The sequence below is a fragment of the Globicephala melas genome, chromosome 2 (genome assembly GCF_963455315.2).
Source record: "Globicephala melas chromosome 2, mGloMel1.2, whole genome shotgun sequence".
Lineage (NCBI taxonomy): Eukaryota > Metazoa > Chordata > Mammalia > Artiodactyla > Delphinidae > Globicephala > Globicephala melas.
The window spans coordinates 143,446,564-143,465,571 of NC_083315.2; the positions used below are offsets into that span (position 1 = coordinate 143,446,564).

General features: G+C 44.8%; 1 protein-coding gene across 1 annotated transcript; it reads left to right on the forward strand.

Annotated features, from left to right (window-relative positions):
- The first annotated feature begins 174 nt into the window (after positions 1–174).
- On the forward strand, positions 175–11,879 carry RDH12 (retinol dehydrogenase 12). The gene is made up of 8 exons (XM_030855322.2): positions 175–189; positions 1,828–2,123; positions 3,564–3,682; positions 4,161–4,316; positions 5,352–5,456; positions 6,290–6,499; positions 8,162–8,351; positions 11,109–11,879. Exons 2-8 carry the CDS (start codon positions 2,056–2,058, stop codon positions 11,209–11,211), a joined length of 951 nt encoding a protein of 316 aa, XP_030711182.1. The 5' UTR covers positions 175–189; positions 1,828–2,055; the 3' UTR covers positions 11,212–11,879.
- The last annotated feature ends 7,129 nt before the right edge of the window (positions 11,880–19,008 follow it).

Sequence of the window (19,008 nt, forward strand, 5' to 3'; positions counted from 1 at the left end):
GACTCTGCAGTATTTGCAGCTGACATTGCTGCAGTGAACTGGACCCAGAGCAGGAAAAGCACGAAGAGATGGGAGAGGCAACCTGGGAGTCAAGAGGGATTCCCCTTGGGAATGATCTGACTACTCCTTGTTCTGTTCATCAGGTTCTTGGGATTTGCAAGGGGCAGGAATGGAACCAGGAAATGCTCAGTAAGTGTGTGTTAAATGGATGGATGAATCAATGAATGAAGGAGTGAGCACCTGCCTGCCACAAGAGTCTTCTTTCATCACTCGTGTCTTCTTGGAGCTTCCTCTAGCTTTGCAGGAAGGAGCAGATCTGGGGCATGACTCTTGGAGTCATGTCCAGGAGAGGAATACTGAGTGAGCAAAGGCTGTGAACCCTACGTATCCTCCTCCCATCCCCTCACACACCTCCAGAGGGCACTGAGAGTTTCTGCTTGGTTTGTTTCTCGTCTTTCCCGTCATCTTTAATAGCATTCAACTGAAACATCACCTGCATTCATTACCTCTCCCTTTTCTACACTAAACCCTTGAATAAAGCAAGTAGGACAGAAATCAATACAGCTAATCATAACAGCCAACTCTCTGTCTATAATATATATATTTTTTGGCCTTGCTGCACAGCATGCGGGATCTTAGTTCCCAGACCAGGGATCTTAGTTCCCTGACCAGGGAAACCGTTCCTCCTGCAGTGGAGGTGCGGAATCTTAACCACTGGACCACCAGGGAAACTCAACTTTTTTCTTTTTTTTAAAAAAGTTATTTATGTTTTGGCTTCTTGGGGTCTTCGATGCTGCGTGCGGGCTCTAGTTGCGGCGAGTGGGGGCTACTCTTTGTTGTGGTGTGCGGGCTTCTCATTGCAGGGGCTTCTCTTGTTGTGGAGCATGGGCTCTAGGCGCCCGGGCCTCAGTAGTTGTGGCGTGTGGGCTTCAGTAGTTGTGGCTTGCGGGCTCTGGAGCGCAGGTTCAGTAGTTGTGGCACACAGGCTCAGCTGCTCCACGGCATGTGGGATCTTCCCAGACCAGGGCTTGAACAGGTGTCCCCTGCATTGGCAGGCAGATTCTTAACCACTGTGCCACCAGAGAAGTCCCTGAACAGCCAACTTTTATACAGTGTCTACAATGTGCTAGTCTCCGTCTCAAATTTCCTACCTATTTAATTAATTTAATACTTTAAAAGGTAGGTGTATATTTTATCATGCCATTATGCAAGTGAGGAAAGTGAGTTAACAGAGAGGTTTAGTAACTTGCCCAGGGCCACCCATCTGGTAAGCAGTTCAGCTGAGATTTGAACCAAGAAGTCCATGTTAAGAGCCCGTGCACTGAAACACTATACCTTTTCTTTGGCATGTATGATACATGTGTGTGTTAACTTCATTGAAACAGAACATAAAACACAGTCAAGTGCACACATCAAGTGTGTGACTCAGTGAATTTTCACAAAATGAGCACACCTGTGTAATAGCAATCCCCCAAAGAACAGAACACTACCAGCCCCCCCCCAGGAGATCCCAACATACCCCACCCCAGTCTCTACCCCTTCCCCACCAAGGGAAACACTCTCCTGAATTCTCTCACCTCTCTCCTGGGGGTTTCTTCCTTGTCTGTCTATTTTAATCACACTGTATTTCAAGTATCATGGGGTCTGCTGCTAAAGTTAAAAATATTCTATTTTGCAGGAGTGGAAGTGAGGGTGGTGGAGGGAACACATTCCCTAGATAAGAGAAATGACTGAGGGTGGGAAAGTTAGGGGCAGTTCTCCATCTCCCCTCATTCTCTTTGCCGGTAAGTGTGAGGCTCTGCTCTTTTCTCCATCCTTCTCTCCCAGGACTACATCTCCCAGCAGGCTGTGCTCTGACAGCTCTCGGATTTAAATAGGATTCTGGGCTACGCTTAGAGCCAGGCTGTTGCTGAACACCCAGGAGCGAGAGGAGCTGGAGGAAAGAGAAGCAGCAAGAAGCAGCCAAGAGTTGGAGCCAGACCAGGTGGAGCCCGAGCCAGAGTTGGAGTCAAAGTTGCTCTTGGTAAAGCAGCAGCAACTAAAGAAGTTGAAAAGATGCTGGTTTTCTTGGGACTGCTCACCTCCTTCCTTTCTTTCCTGTATGTGACAGCTCCATCCATCAGGTTTGTCTTAATTCAGTAACTCATTCAATAGTTTACAAAGCCCTGAATTGGGAGCCACGGAGCTTGTAAGAAGATGAGTTCTTAGCTGCTGAAGGAAGAGAAAGGGATGGAGGCCAAGGGAGAGAAAGTCAGGCAGGAAAAGCAGGAAGGAAGGAGGTAGTTATGAATATTGTGGTGGGAAACGAGAAGGAAGCACCTGGGGCTGGGAGAGGAGGGGCGGGTTTGAATTCTGATGCTAGTGGAAGGCTGAGTGGATGACTCTGTTAAGTAGCTTGACAGACATCTTATGGGGGAGTCCTTGCTCTTTCACTCCATTCCCTTGCGTTCCTCTGAAGGTCTCCCTTTCTTCACCGTCCCTAGTCAAGGTGGCCCTGCTGCATTACGGTGGGTGGTCATTGCCGAGGGACTCAGTTGTTAAGTACCAGGCATCTGGGGAAGGGAACACACTCTCTTCCCTTTGAGACTATCCTCAACTAACGTTTTGGGTTGGCTCTTTTGCTGTGGAAGATTTCTGGAGATGTCAAAGAAATGTGTGTTATGAGTAGAGAACTTTTAAATTGTTGATGATAAAGAAGGTTAAATGGACATATCAGAGACAGAGTGTTGCTCTAGGTCCCGTCATAGAAAGCTGGGTTTGGGTTCCAGTTTTGCCACCATTAGCAAGTGACTTGAACTTCTCTGAGCCTCAGCTTTCTCCACTGTAATGTGGGGATAATAACAGAGTGGTTGAGAGAATTAAATTCCCTTGGAAAATGCCTAGCCTAGTGCTTGGCAGTTGGATGATGCTCAGGTGATGTTAGCTTTACTTCCTCCCGTCCTATTTTTGGGAACTTATCAAGTCAACTCTATGTAAAAGGATGCTCTCTGCACAGAGGTCTGAACAAGGGAGGTTTTCTCTCTGTGCATGGATGGCGAGTATGAAATCTCTAGTGGGATGGCAGAATATTCTGGCTCTCTAAAACTGGAGAGGCAGCCCAAGAGCCGTATTTCTATATGGGACCCTGGAGGTGCTGTTCATCAGTTATTCACCATTGATGCTTATTGAAGGTGAGGGGTCAGGACCACTGATTCCACTAATGCCCATCCCCCTCGTGTTTTAAGGGCAGGATAGAGAAGGAAGATGACCTCTGGGAACCTCTAGAGATAGGAGCGAGGTATCTTTGTTGTTTAACAAGGAACCATTGGCCCTGGCTCAAGAGAACTTATTCTATTTGCCCACATGATCATTTGTAGCTTCCGGGCACGTGACCTCCCAAGCTGAGCTGATAAGCAGGAGACTGCCTTGCCCACTGGGGAGACGCTGTCCCCTGAAGATTAGCTTCTTTAAGTCTCCTGACAGCAACAAAAAGAAATCCCTCTTTGAGGCTGGGTGGATTTTATGTATCTCAGTCTGGGATTGGAAAGGATGGTGCATAAATGTTTTGTTTCTCTTGCCTGTAGGAAGTTCTTTGCTGGTGGGGTCTGTGGAACAAACGTGCAGCTTCCCGGGAAGGTGGTGGTGATCACCGGTGCCAACACAGGCATCGGCAAGGAGACAGCCAGAGAGCTTGCTCGCAGAGGCAAGTCCTTCCTTTCCATTTCCACAGGGCAGCACCTCCTGTCTTTCTCACTAGGAACTCTACTCATGTTCCCTTATCTTTCCTCCTGGGCTTAGAAATTCTGGTCAGGAACTCAAGGAACCTGGGATTCAAGTCCAGCTGTGACACCAACTTACTCTGTGGCTTAAACTTTCCTTCCTTCCTGCTCCTTCCCTATTTATATAAAGTAAGGAAAACAATGATGTCCGTGTATAATATTGGTCAGGTCAGTTATTCTAAAAGGAGATCCTAAGCCATGTTAAATATCAGGGTGTAAAAACCAGGGTTCCCAGCCTGGGGTTAAGCTGATAGCAAGGAGAATCTGGAAGCGGCAATTTAGCCACTCACGGCTTTAGGGATGGTGCGGGGAATGCTCTGTCCACCAGTCCCAAACTCACTCACTAGACTCTTCTTCAGCCCAGGGTCTGAACACATTGCTGCCTGTTTGTTTTGGCCCCAGGAGCCCGAGTATACATTGCCTGCCGAGATGTACTGAAGGGGGAGTCTGCTGCCAGTGAAATCCGAGCTGATACAAAGAACTCCCAGGTGCTGGTACGGAAACTGGACCTAGCTGATACCAAATCCATCCGAGCCTTTGCTGAGGGCTTCCGGGCAGGTGAGGCCCTGGGGGTTAGAAAGGCAGGAAGCTGGGTGTGGGAGTGGCTGCTCCACCCTGGACCAGCTCTGACCTTTACATCAGACCCATCATGGATTCCACTGCACAGGTTCTGCCACACGAACCAGCAGGGCAGGGAATTGGCACGGGGATGGCAGGTGGACAGGCTGGGCAGGATCCTTTTCACCTCCTTGGCTCAGCAGTGGGAATGGTGGCAGTGACAGCTCCCTGCCTGGGCTTGTACCTTGCCATCGAGGTGTGGCCCTGATGCCACTCTCTTCTTTCATCCTGAGAATCAAACTTCTGTGGCCATAGGCACAAGGGGAAGTTGTGCTGCTGCCAATATTCTTCTGTATCTTGGAAAATGACCATCTTCTATCAAGGACTATGAAATCCATGAGGGACAGGAACCATGTCTGTCTTATTTTACCACTGTATGCCCAGTGCCCAGCCCAGCTCAGAGTCAGTACTAAGTACACATTTGCTGAATGAATGGATGAATGAATGAATGGTGTCCAGGAAGATAACAGCAACTAAAATTAGAAACCCAGGACTTCCCTGGTGGCGCAGTGGTTAAGAATCCGCCTGCCAATGCGGGGGACACGGGTTCGAGCCCTGGTCCAGGAAGATCCCACGTGCCACGGAGCAACTAAGCCCGTGTGCCACAACTATTGAGCCTGTGCTCTAGAGCCCGCGAGCCACAGCTACTGAGCCCGCGTGCCACAACTACTGAAGCCTATGCACCTAGAGGCTGTGCTCCGCAACAAAAGAAGCCACCACAATGAGAAGCCCACACACCGCAATGAAGAGTAGCCCCTGCTCGCCACAACTAGAGAAAGCCCATGTGCAGCAACAAAGACCCAACGTAGCCAAAAATAAATAAATAAATTTATATATATATATAAAATTAGAAACCCAATGACAGTGGCTACTGAATATCACTGAGATAGGTCCAAACGCAAGGAACAAACACTCAGGACTGGCAGCTAGCTGACTCCTTGCTAACCACATGGTCTCCTTGGTTGTGCTCTTTAGAGGAAAAGCAGCTTCATATTCTGATCAACAATGCAGGAGTGATGATGTGCCCATATTCCAAGACAGCTGATGGCTTTGAAACCCACCTGGGAGTCAACCACCTGGGTGAGTATCTTAGAGTGAGTGAAAAGCGAGACATACGCCATCATGTTCTCTGTAGGGAGATGACCCTGTACCAATGCTGAGGATCTCCACTGGTCCTCATAGAGACCAAGATTCTGCTAGACTGGAGGTATTGGTTTTTCTTTCACTATCTCTCTCCTAACCAGTACAAAAAAGAGAGCTTATCCTACTCATACCCTTAAGAAACCCCAAACATAGGAGATACCAGGAAGAAGAAGGTCCTTCTTGGATGGGACTGTGGTAATGCAAGACTTGCCAAGCAGGGTCAGGAGTGGGGGAGAAGTCCGTGTTTGGCTGGAGCGGGGGTCATATCTATAACTGAGGACCAAGCAAGCAAGGGTTGGTCCATCGTGGAGGCAGACCTTGAGGACTTGAGGTATGAGAGAGGCTAGTGTTCACAGCTCGAGGCAATGGCTCTAGTGAGGGGATCACAGAACAGGTTCTCTGATCCTCGGCAAAAGTTATTTTCCCTGACTATTCCAACCTTCCTTCTGTACATGCCCACAGTTGTGTGATCATAACCAGACGGGGGATGTCAGAAGCTAGCAGTTGCTCCTGACCGGGGCAAGGACAGAGGAATAAATAACAACAGATTACGTATATATTGCCTTACCTGGAGTCCAGCTCTGGCCCTTGCCTTGAGGACTCCACTAACTCAGACTGACTGACCATTAACACTGTTACTCATGGTATCAAAATGTTCACACCCAGAAGATAGTGAGCTAGTGATGAAGCCCTGTCATACATCAGCTCCCACACCCCGAGCCCGGGCTGCCGTTCCACTCTTCAATCTCCTCTGCTGGCTCTCCTCACAGGCCACTTCCTTCTCACCCACTTGCTCCTGGGGCAGCTGAAGGAGTCCGCTCCTGCACGGGTGGTGAACCTGTCATCAGTGGTCCACCATGCTGGCAAGATTCGCTTCCATGACCTCCAGGGTGAGAAGTCCTACAACCGGGGTTTTGCTTATTGCCACAGCAAGCTGGCCAATGTGCTCTTTACTCGTGAGCTGGCCAAGAGGCTCCAAGGTAAGTCTAGAGAAAGGGCCAGGGTTAAGAAGCAGGGGCTTCAGTCCAGATTAGAGGTTCACAGAAACTTCTGAAGTCAGGATGTCAAACGTGCACATTTCAGTGGCAGCTCTGTGCACTAAGGAGAATGAGGTTATAAAACTGAGTAAAAACAGAGTCCTTGCCCTTGGGAAGCTTAAAACTGGACAGAGGTCAGGAACCTATAAACCTTATGTGCTTTGTCACATCTTATTTCATATTTATCATCTCATCTGATTTTTCACAACAACCTCTTGCAACAGGCAGAGTAGGTATTGTTTTCACTATTTTATGGGTCCAAACTGAAGTCCAAGAAGCAGCCGGCCCAAGATTATATGGCAAGTGAAGGAGTGAGGACTGGAAAGTGGGGACTCTGCTTTAAACCAGGTGCTTCCTTTGCTGTGCCAGTTGCTGAGGTTTACAGGGTGAGCTGAGCTACAGAGCCGCCACTCACTGCCTGGAGTCAGGGTTTCAGATACTTGGGTCTAAGTTCTTGCTCTACCACATAGTAGCCACGTGTGTCTACAAACATGTCCCTTTGACCTCCCTTGATTTCTCCCCTCAGCTGTAAAATGAGGTGAGGCCATTCTTGATCCTATGATTCTGTGCTGCCCTGGAGTTTTTGCTGAGCTTCTGACACTGACATCTGTGAATCTGGAGGACCGTTTGCTACAGTGAATAAGCCAGAGTTTGGGGAAAATGGTATTTACTATCAGAATGCAGAAAGTAGAAGAATAGGGTAATCATTTAAATGAATACTAATAATGACAACAATAATTGAGAGTTTGTGTGTGCCGTATACTATCTGTGTCTCAACTCATTTAATATACTATGAGGTAGGTGCTATTATTTTTCCCCTCCCTACAAAAGAAGAGGTAGGCGCAGATACCTTGAGAAACTTGCCCGAGCAAGATATATTAATTCCGAGGCGAGCCAGGATTCAACTCCAGGCAATCTAGCTCAGAAGTCTACGCTCTTTACTCTACATCGAGGTTCAGACCTTGGCCCTGCAACCAGCCAGGTGTGACCTTGGGCAATTTACTTAACCTGTCTGTGATGAGAACTCGGTTTCCTCAGCTGTAAATGGGCTTCTTAATATTACCTACCTTATGAACCTCTTTGAGAGTCAAATGAGATAACACATAAAACATGTAGCACAGCCCTTGTACGTAATAAGTACTAAAAATAGTGGAGGCGGCAGGGGTGTCTTGGGGGCATGTTAATTCTGATCATTTCCATCAACAGCCCTCAATCTACACCTCATAAAATGTGCTTGCCCGGCAAATGCAATTCACAACAAGGTCCTAGCTTCCTACCTTCTAACAGGATTGCTGCCCCTAAGACCCTCCAATAGAAATTCCAAAGATACCATTTAAGCCAAAGATTAAGATGACACTAAAATAGAAGGATGTTCAACCAAGCATTCCTTTTGGAGCAGAGAAGGCTGAGAAGGCTATAGATCTTTCTGGATAAGATCAATTAATTGCTCATGAGATTCTACCTGGCTAGAGGTGGTGTCTTCTGAACACTGGGGTTCTGCTTCCCAAGTCCTTTCTTCTCAATCGTGCATGTTGCTGCAGGAGATGAGCTGTTTCCACGGCCTCGGAGTGTGTCTCTGGTCTAACTGTGCCCTTTTTGCCCTAGGCACGGGGGTCACCACCTACGCAGTGCACCCAGGCATCGTCCGCTCCGAACTGGTCCGACACTCCTTCCTGCTGTGCCTGCTCTGGCAGCTCTTCTCCCCCTTCCTCAAGACGGCAAGGGAGGGGGCCCAGACCAGCCTGCACTGCGCCCTGGCTGAGGGCTTGGAGCCCCTGAGCGGCAAGTACTTCAGGTGCGCAGAGGCCGCATGCGTTCCCCCCATCACCTGTGTGTATGGTGAGGCAGGCATAAGACTCCCTGGGCTTTGCACCCCCAGTGGCCAAGTTTGTGCCTGATGGGGGAATCCAGGTTCACGTTGGGCCAGTAGACCAAATGCTGTTACTTTTCTAAGGAAACTTACATTTGAAACATGGCAAAAGCTGGTTTTATGGCTCTGTTTCAAACCTGTGTGCCACATTTCCAGGTAAGCCTTTGTAGAGCCTTTTTCTCTTCCTTGAAGCTTTTGGCTGACTTCCTTCATGAATTTTTAAATGACACATAGCACGAAACTCCAGGGCAAAGTCACCTGTCCCTAGTGTGAACTCTAGGGACACTTCTCCCAAAGCTGCGAAGACTGGCACTATCTGTTGGAACATAAAAATAGACATTTTGATGTTGAGGTTTATCACAAACTCAATGGGCAATCAGAGTCTGGGAATATAGGGAAGCCCAGGATTACATTTCTTCCCATTCCATGACTTGATCCAGCCCAGTCTGCTTTTCTGTCCCACTTTGTTCAAGATGGTTCACTGGTACACCATTTATTAAGGGAAGCATTGGAAATAGCCTCAGTGTCCAACAATTGGGGAATGGATAAATGATCATAGCTAATGTTGCTTGAGCTCTTACAACATGTTTGGCACTCTTCTAAGTTTTACGTGTATTAATTCGTATAATCATCACAACTCTGAAAGGTAGATCGTATTATTGTCCCCATTTTACAGATGAAGAAACTGAGGCACAGAAAAATTAGCTTGCTCAGGGTCATATAGTTTATAAGCGGTAGGCCTGGGATTTAAACCCAGGCAGCCTGGCTCTAGAGCCGTGCTGTTCAGTGTGGTTGCCACTAGCCATATATGGCTACCGAGCACTTGAGATATGGCTAGTCCAATCTGGGACGTACTGTGCGTGTGAAATGTACAGCAGATTTTGAAGACATAGTGTGAAAAACAGAAATGTAAACTATCTCATTAATTTTTATATTGATTACATGCTGAAATAATTTGGCTATGTTGGGTTAAATAAAATATACTACTAAAATTAATTTCACCTATTTCTTTTCACTTTTTAAAAAAATACTTTAAAATTTCTATTGGGAAATTTAAAGTTACACATGTGGTTCACATTTGTAGTTCGCATCATATTTCTACTAGACAATGCCACCCTGGAGTCTGGGTGTTTAACACCCCTCCTTAATCATGTGATAAAATATAATACAGTCACTATATAAAAGTATTTTTGAACAATATTCAATTAATGGGAAAATGTTAGTGATATAATATTATCAGAAAAAAATGAAATATAGAACTATATAATTATTCACTGTACATGCATAGAAAACAGTCTGAAAGGATACACAGCAAACTACTACACAGTAGTAGTTACTTCCAGGGAGTTTGAGGAAGAGTCGGGGGGTGGGGGGCAGTGTGAAGGAGGATTTTAACCTTTTACTCTAGGTATTCCTTTATTATTTAAAAATAAATTTTAAAGATTATATATTAATTCATTACTTGTAAAATTAAAATTGTACATTTTTAACAAGAGAAAGATATCCTCCCCAAACTAGGTACAGTATGATCCCAGTTTTTTTTTAATTAATTTTTAAATTTTTAAAATTTATTTTTGGCTGTGTTGGGTCTTCATTGCTGTGTGTGGGCTTTCTCTAGTTGCAGCGAGAGGGGGCTACTCTTCGTTGTGGCACACAGGCTTAATTGCGGTGGCTTCTCTTGTTGCAGAGCACAGGCTCTAGGTGTGTGAGCTTCAGTAGTTGTGGCTCGCAGGCTCTAGAGCACAAGCTCAGTAGTTGTGGTGCATGGGCTTAGTTGCTCCGCGGCATGTGGGATCTTCCCGGACCAGGGCTGGAACCCGTGTCCCCTGCATTGGCAGGAGGATTCTTAAGCACTGTGTCATCAGGGAAGTCCAAAACTTCTATTTAAAGAAAAACACCATGACCAGTGTGCTCTGCCCCAGCCCCTCTCACCTGCTCACCCCAAAACAAAACAGGGGTGCTTAGTTGGGTTCATGGGACACAAGGGGTCTGTGGATAGAATTTAAGGGGTCTTCAAACCTGGATGGAAAGATAATTTCATCTTTAGTTTCACTAACCTCCATCTGAAATTTGCCATTTCCTTTGATTATGAATGTAGGAAGTGAACTGCAGTAGTAGTGATACTGGTGACTTTGTCCCCAAGAAAACTATAAATAATTTCATGTCACATTGCAATTGTTGCAGATACCTCAGGATGTCACTTCTCGCCAATACTTTGAAATCTGGTAGTGATTAGACCCAGTGCTAGCTCTTCTAATAGAACACATTACTATACCACACATTGTTTTTAAAATATTTTATACTTTATATAAGATAGAGAACCCTCAAGGACTTACTGTATAGCACGGGGAACTCTACTCAGTATTCTGTGATAACCTATATGAGCAAAGAATCTAAAAAAGAATGAATATATGTATATGTATAACTGAATCACTTTGAGGTACACCTGAAACTAACACAACATTGAAAATCAACTACACTCCAATAAAATTAAAATTTTTTACAAGTCAGTACAAAAAAGAAAAGGAAATATTTTAAAACTGCATTTCAATACAGTTAGTTTCTTTTTATCTAATGTATTTTATTACACATTTAGAAATGTATTCTGAAGAAGAGGACATAAACTTTTCCAGACTGTCCATTTTCACTCCTGGATGTTCACCCCCTTTCTATGCCCTCCAGTGACTGCAAGAAGACTTGGGTGTCTCCAAGGGCCCGGAATAACAAAACGGCTGAGCGCTTGTGGAACGTCAGCTGTGAGCTGCTGGGAATCCAGTGGGAGTAGAGCTGGTGGAATAGGCACAGCTGTATGAGGCTCAGTCCATGCCATAAGGAAAGGGGACCGAGGAGAAGGCCCACCCTGCAGGATTGTCCTGGCTGGCTGCTGTTGCGAATCCTGCCCTGCCCTGATACTCCTGACCCTTCTAGAAATCTTCGCACACCCAACCCTCTCGTGAGGCTGGCTCATGGCACGAGACAGTCACACCTACAGAGTATTCTTCTCCAAGACTTGCAGAGTCGGCCACCCTCTCGGACCAGGAGGACTGGGCAGATGCCAGGCTGGGCACAGGGATGGCAGAAGAACCTGGGAAATTGGGTCAATTTCCTTACCAAGACCAGCTAGCACGCTCAGCTGAGGTGACAGGAGCATCAACGTCACTTCTTTCCAGGGACTATAGACTCAAAAACTCTTGATTGATCTCTTTCCTCTTTGAAACATTAATCTGGAGTCTGGACCAACTCAGGAAAATCTTGGCTCAACCTTGGCCAATTTTAGTTCCTTCCTCTGAGCATCCTGGAGCAACGATGTAAAGCTGGACCTTCCTGTTTTCTTTTTCCAGTACTTAAAAAAAATTAAAAACACATTTTTTCAGCTTTACTGAGATATAATTAACATATTGTGTAAGTTTGGACCATCCCATTTTCAATGTAGATGGTTTCTTTTTCTAAAGAGTTCCCTTTTACCTCAATTTTTAGAGAAAATAAAGACTGCACATTCACCTTATTGCCTTATTTATTCTCTCAAGGTAGCAAGGGAGAAATGAAACCAAGTTGTTGTTTTTGTTTTGTTTTGTTTTGTTTTATTATTTATTTATTTATTTGGCTGCACCGGGTCTTTGTTGCTGCGTATGGGATCTTTGTTGTGGCGTGCAGGATCTTTAGTTGCAGCATGTGGGATCAAGTTCCCTCACTGGAGATCAAACCCGGGCCCCCTGCATTGGGGGCACAGAGTCTCAACCGCTGGACCACCAGGGAAGTCCCAAAACCAAGTTTAATGAGTACTATCTCACCCTACCCAGCCACTCATAACCTTCTTATAATATCTCCTCTGGGTGCAGAATAAGATGGTTCAGTTGAGTATTTTCTCCAGTTTCTTCCAGCTCTCACATTTGATTATCTAAGAAGTGATAGGAGTGACTTAAATTATACAGATGCTGAGCTTCACTATAGATTAAGCCCAGAGGTAATAAGGACTTCATTTAATTTGATACACAGATGCAGAAAAACCAAGCTCTGATAAACCCTCTGCCTAAAATCATAGCTCTTTTCTCTTTTGGCCTCCCTGCTCTCCTCTGCTGCAGCCTTGGGTGACCTGTTTCTTGCCTTAAGTGCTGAAGTTCTCCAAGAAGAGCAGAGAGACATGCCAAATCTTTTAGTCAATTGACCCAAGAAGTTATGTTATTGCTTCCAGTTTGAAAGCATCCAAAGGGCATGTGGTGACAAAAATTCCCTTTCCTTCCATAGCAAGTAGACTTAAAAAACAAACAAAAAACCATTTTACTATGGAAATTTTCAAATAGATGAAAGTAAAGCAAATAGTATCATGAAAAACCCCACGTACCTACCTGTCACCCAGCTTCAACGTTGTTAACATTTTGTCAATCTTGTTTCATCTATTTCCCCCATAACATTTTTTGGGGGGTTGGGTAGATATTTTATTTTTAAAATTTATTTATTTTATTTTTGGCTGCGTTGGGTCTTCGTTGCTGTGCACAGGCTTTCTCTAGTTGCGGCGAGCAGGGGCTACTCTTTGCTGTGGTGCGCGGACTTCTCATTGTGCGGCTTCTCTTGTTGCCGAGCACGGGCTCTAGGCGCGCGGGCTTCAGTAGTTGTGGCACATGGGCTTAGTTGCTCCACGGCATGTGGGATTTTCCTAGACCAGGGCTGCATTGGCTAGGCGGATTCTTAACCACTGTGCCACCAGGGAAGCCCAAATACAGTAATTTTAAACAAACGTTGCCAAAGGGGAAAGGGAAGGGGGAAGGACAAATTAGGAGTATGAAATTAACATATACAAACCACTATATATAAAATAGATAACAACAAGGATTTACTGAATAGCACAGGGAACTATATTCAATATCTTGTAATAACCTATACTGGAAAAGAATCTGAAGCTGTACACCTGAATCTTACACAACATTTTATTTATTTATTTTTAAATTTTTAAATAAATTTATTTATTTTATTTATTTATTTTTGGCTGCTTTGGTTCTTCGTTGCTATGCATGGGCTTCTCATTGCGGTGGCTTCTTTTGTTGCGGAGCATGGGCTCTAGGCGCGCAGGCTTCAGTAGTCGTGACACACGGGCTCAGCAGTTGTGGCTCATGGGCTCTAGAGCGCAGGCTCAGTAGTTGTGGCGCATGGGCTTAGTTGTTCTGTGGCATGTGGGATCTTCCCGGGCCAGGGCTTGAACTTGTGTCCCTTGCATTGGCAGGTGGATTCTTAACCACTGCGCCACCAGGGAAGCCCTAACACAACATTTTAAATCAAATGTAGTTTAATAAATAAAATTAAAAAACAAAAATAGTCATTTTTATCAAATTGGAATCTTCTCTCTCTAAAACATCTTTTTCAGAGAACAGAATGCTAACAACATTCAAAAGATTGTTCTTTAAAATATATGGAATCCTTAGAGTGTGTGTGTTTGGAATCCTTTGGGCTATTACATTTTATACTTTTTTGTTTGCCAGATTACTTGCTAGTATGATTGGCTTAATGAAGTTCATCCGATTCTTGACTTGTATCAAATATCTGAAGTCTGAAATTTGAAAAACCTCTTTGTATTTTTTCTAAGAGACTCAGAGAGCTTGGGGCCAATTGCTGGGGGCAGGGGGCTGATAGCCTCAGTCTGGAGTACAGGGGCTGGGGAATGGCAACTGAGCAGGGCCTAGGACTCAGGACCAAGAAAGAAGCTTGAATATAGAATCCTCAGAGTCTGTGAATGCTAGAAGGGGCCCATCTAATTTGGGGAGGCAGATGAAAGCAATCTGAGTGGGAATCTGACACCCAAGAGGGAAGGACAGCCTAATGGCCTTAGGAACTTTGTAAGATGATGGCTGACCTTAAGGTCATGGTGTTTGGTGGAGAAATACTTCCTCTTGAGTTTTAGGGCAGGGGTTGGGGAAGATGGCGTTCCCTGCGTTATCACCTAACCCTGGTCTCTGGAAAACACAGAAATTGCCCCAATTCTGCTTCCCTAGTCATAACTTCCATACTGTAGATTCCCTCACTTCCTGAAGAATGACTACTTGAAACATGCCTCCTTTCCTGCCATCCTAGGCAAGTGGCATAGCTTAACCAGTTCAAGGAGGTACAGGCTGGAGGTGGTTACTCCTGACCACAATGCTATGCTGCTTCTCATTGAAAGAAGTCTGTGAAATATTATTTGGCCAGGGAAAATATTTTAAATTGGAAGTTTTCTCTCCTATCAAATTTTCGGATGCGTTTATACCTAACAGCAGTGATGCCAACTATGGGAGAGCTGAGAAGCAAAGAATGCAAAAAAACAGAAAACAAAACAAAACAAACAAAAAACCCAAAGAGGTGTGGGTACTGACTTCACATTTTGTTGGTATTTTCGGGCTATGAAGCAATCATTGTTTCCCTTTCTCCCTTGTTCAGATTCCGGACTCCGTCACTGCTCGTGGCCTCCGGGTGCTCCCATGAGACAGCCTCCCTCAGCACTACTCCCCTTTTGGAATCCTCTCATGCACAGGCTTCATCTTGCTTCTGTGTAGCTCCCTGCCCAGCACCAAAAATGTTGTCTCATATGTCAGCCTGGGCAAGGAATAAGTACCAGCCTTGGCCTCTTGCTATGTTTCCTGAAGAGACTTGCCCCAAGGTCACCACCACACAAGGGAAAGGCCTTGGCTCAGCACAGACAAGGCTGGGAATCCAGTGGCTGAGTCACCCTTCCACTTTCCCATCTCTGCTCCCTAGATTCTCCCATGACCACAGAGCCATTTTCCCTCCAGTCTGTGTGTGCTATAAATATGGCTTCCAGGCTTCCTGGCTTCCTGGAAGAGTGCTCCTTACAATACCGGAGACAAAATCAAGGATGAAGGCCCAGGAATGACAGTCACCGTGGATTTCTCTGCTCCTGGGTGTCTCTCCAGCTGCCCCAGGTCACTGCCTTCACTATTCCTGGTTTCTGTTATGCTTTGAGACTCTCAGCCAGCCTAGCCCAGGTGAGGAAAATCTTTCCCTTTGGCTCCACTGAGATTGGCTTACATTTCTTAAAAGTAAAGCTTGTCTGGGAAACTAAAGGGAAAGGAAATCAAAGAGACATATGAAAATTGAGAAGCAAACAGTTCCAGACCACAGATTACCTAAGCGATGACCAGCTGCCGCAGATGACCTTAGCTGGCACTTGGTCCTTGTCCAGTTCAAGTCTGTGCTATGTGTCACCATGCCTTCAAGCCCTGGAGGATCTACCTTGTGTGTTTGGCCTCTTTTACAAGACAGACACCCACTTTGAGCAATCTTAGGCCAAAAAAAAACATGGAATATTTTGCTCATAAATTCAAAGATGGGTTGAAACTGAGAAGTGGGAAAGGGCAGGGATAGATCTCAGAAGTAACTAGAACTCAAGAATCAAGATTCCTATATATGTGCCTTTCTCTGGATGTGGGCTTCATTTCAGAGTAAGTGGCAAAACACTCGGCTGTTGAAAACTCTCAAGCTTTACACCTTGTGGTTTTTACCATTGAAGAGGCACTGCAGCTATTTTCTATTTTTAGTATTTAAAGAATCTCAGGTTTGGCTTGGGTCTGATGCTCACTAGGAAGCATTCAGCTATGGTGTGGGGGGAAGAGTCATGTGAGAATGTGACAGCTGTAGAGGTCGCATTTCAAATCAGGGAGAAAAGAGTAGACCATTCAATAAATGATGTTGAACAAATAGCTATCCAGGGACCTCCCTGGTGGTGCAGTGATTAAGAATCCGCCTGCCAATGCAGGGGACACGGGTTCGAGCCCCAGTCCGGGAAGATCCCACTTGCCACGGAGCAACTAAGCCCGTGCACCATAACTACTGAGCCTGCGCTCTAGAACCCGCGAGCCACAACTACTGAGCCCACGTACCACAACTGCTGAAGCCTGCGTGCCTAGAGTCCATGCTCCGCAACAAGAGAAGCCACCGCGATGAGAAGCCTGCGCATCACAATGAAGAGTAGTTCCCGCTCACCGAAACTAGAGAAAGCCCACATGCAGCAAAGAAGACCCAATGCAGCCAAAAAAAAAAAAAAAAAAAAACTAAAAGTATTAGATGAAAATATAGGAGTATATCTTTAAGATCTTAGAAGAGGGAAGGTCTTTTTGAGATATGAAAAGCAAAAAGCATACAGGAAAAGAGGGATACAACTAAAAAACACACAAAAATTAAGTTAAAAGTCGTGATGTTGATGGGTATTCTTGTAATTCAGGTCAGGTATCCTGGGATATAGACTCTGAGATGGACATTTGCACACAGGGAGTTTGTGGGGAGTTCTCTTGGGATCAATACCTACGGGGGAGTGATGGAAGTAGGACTGGGCAAAGGGCAAAGTGGAACTGTGGTGCAGTCTCACGAAGGCTTAGACGATCCTGATCCCACAGGGAGCTCTGGAACTGAGTTGTCCTGAATTGAGGAAAGGAGGTTGACTTTTATTCCCCACACTGACCTGTCAGTGGATGTGGGCAGCTTCCAGGAAGGGGGCATGACCTGGGTGAAGGCAAGTTCTAGAGAGAGACTCAGCTGTGAGCTGTCAGCTACCTACGTTCCCAGCTTCTGGGGGAATGGGTGCATCGTTTCTGAAATGAATAAGATGGTTGGCACCCCACAGCATCTGTTACGCTGATACATAGATCAGAAAAAAGAGTAGTAATCACATTATATAAAGAACTTTTACCTCTCAATAAGAACAAGACATAGTACCCAACAGAGCACTTTGCAGAAGATATAAACAGGAAATTTGCAGAAGAAATAAAAATGGTCAATACACCTTAGTAATGATCAGGGAACTACAAATCAAAACAAGATGTAATTTTTTAACGATCAGATTGTGAAAAATTAGAGAGCTTAACAAATTTTGGCAAAAGTCTAGAAAATAGATATTTTTATATACTGCTGGTATGAGTGGAAGAAATGGTGATGCCAATTCTACCCAGAGATCTACTTCTCAATATCTGCAATAACATTACTACATGTGTGTAAGGAGGCATTGCTTGTACTAGAAAAGCAATGGAAACAACCTAAAAGTCCATCAATTGGAGAAAACTAAATAATCTTTGGTATAATCACACAATGAAGTAGTACATTTGTATTTGGGGTAATTAGTCCAAAAAGATGATTATACACACACACACATATTTATATAAATTGACGAGTTGCAGAATGATGAATATGTGCAGGTGATAAGATTTATATTTAAAAATTACACACATCTAACATGATACCATATATTTTCTATGGGTACATATATAAGTATGTAACAGTACAGAAAAAGGTCAAAAACTATATACAATGAACACACAAGAGAGGTTGCCCTTGAGAAGAATTATGGGAAATAATATTTCAATTAAAAAAAAGAATATTTTCATATTTTACTTGGAAATTAAAAATTAGTAGTTTCAGCAGATGCTGTTGGCTACCGCTGTCACCATGGCCCTGATTAACCTATTGCAGTGTTCTCAACCCTAGCTGTATTTTAAAATATATAAAATGCCTTGGGACTTCCCTGGTGGCGCAGTGGTTGAGAATCCACCTGCCAATGCAGGGGACACGGGTTCCAGCCCTGGTCCAGGAAGATCCCACATGCCGTGGAGCAACTAAGCCCGTGCACCAAAACTACTGAACCTGAGTGCCACAACTACTGAAGCCCGCACACCTAGAGCCCGAGCTCTGCAACAAGAGAATCCACTGCAATGAGAAGCCTGCGCATCACGCTGAAGAGTAGACCCCGCTTGCAGTAACTACAGAAAGCCCATGCGCAGCAATGAAGACCCAACAACGAAGACCCAATGCAGCGAAAAATAAATAAATAAATTTATTTAAAAAATATATATATATAAAATGCCAATGCCTAGGTCTTACCTCAGATTCATGTTTAATTATTCTGTTCTTGGGCAAAGTTTTGGAAAGTCCTGGATGATTTTAATGTGCAGCTGGGGCTGTGAAGTGCTGATCCAAGACAATCATGGTGAGTATATTTCCCTTGCAAGTGATTGGTTATGGAAAAAGCATGTGCCTCAATCATGGGGTATGGAAGCTTCTGGGAGAGGGCTTCCTCACTGACTAAAAAGTGAGGCACAGGAAGAAATTTTCTGTCTTCTTCTGTTGGACATTGTCATGGCTGAATATGACATCTGAATCTACCACAATTATCTTGAGTCATGAGTGGAGCTGAGCTGGCCCAAAGACCAAACTCACATGCTGAAGATGGTAGAGGGAAAGATAGAAATAACCTGGGTCGCTGACGATAAAGCAGTGAGTCACCGAATTAGCCAAGACTGGATTGCCCTCCCTTAAGACTTGTTACATAACACGATAAATGGTCCTTATTGTTGAAGTCTATGTCCTAACTGACACAATAGTATTATGTTGAGCCATATAAAATTGCTGATATCTTACCATTTTTTACACCTACTTTTTTCCATCGTCACTGCGGATCCAAGGCAGATGTCTTCCTGACTTACTTTCATCACCTTCAATTTCCTTACCTGTTTCATTATATTTTTCTCCACCCCAAAGATCTGTCATCTTTCATTAATTTCAGTATCCACAGTGATAACTGATCTAACATCCTAGTACAGAGTCTTAA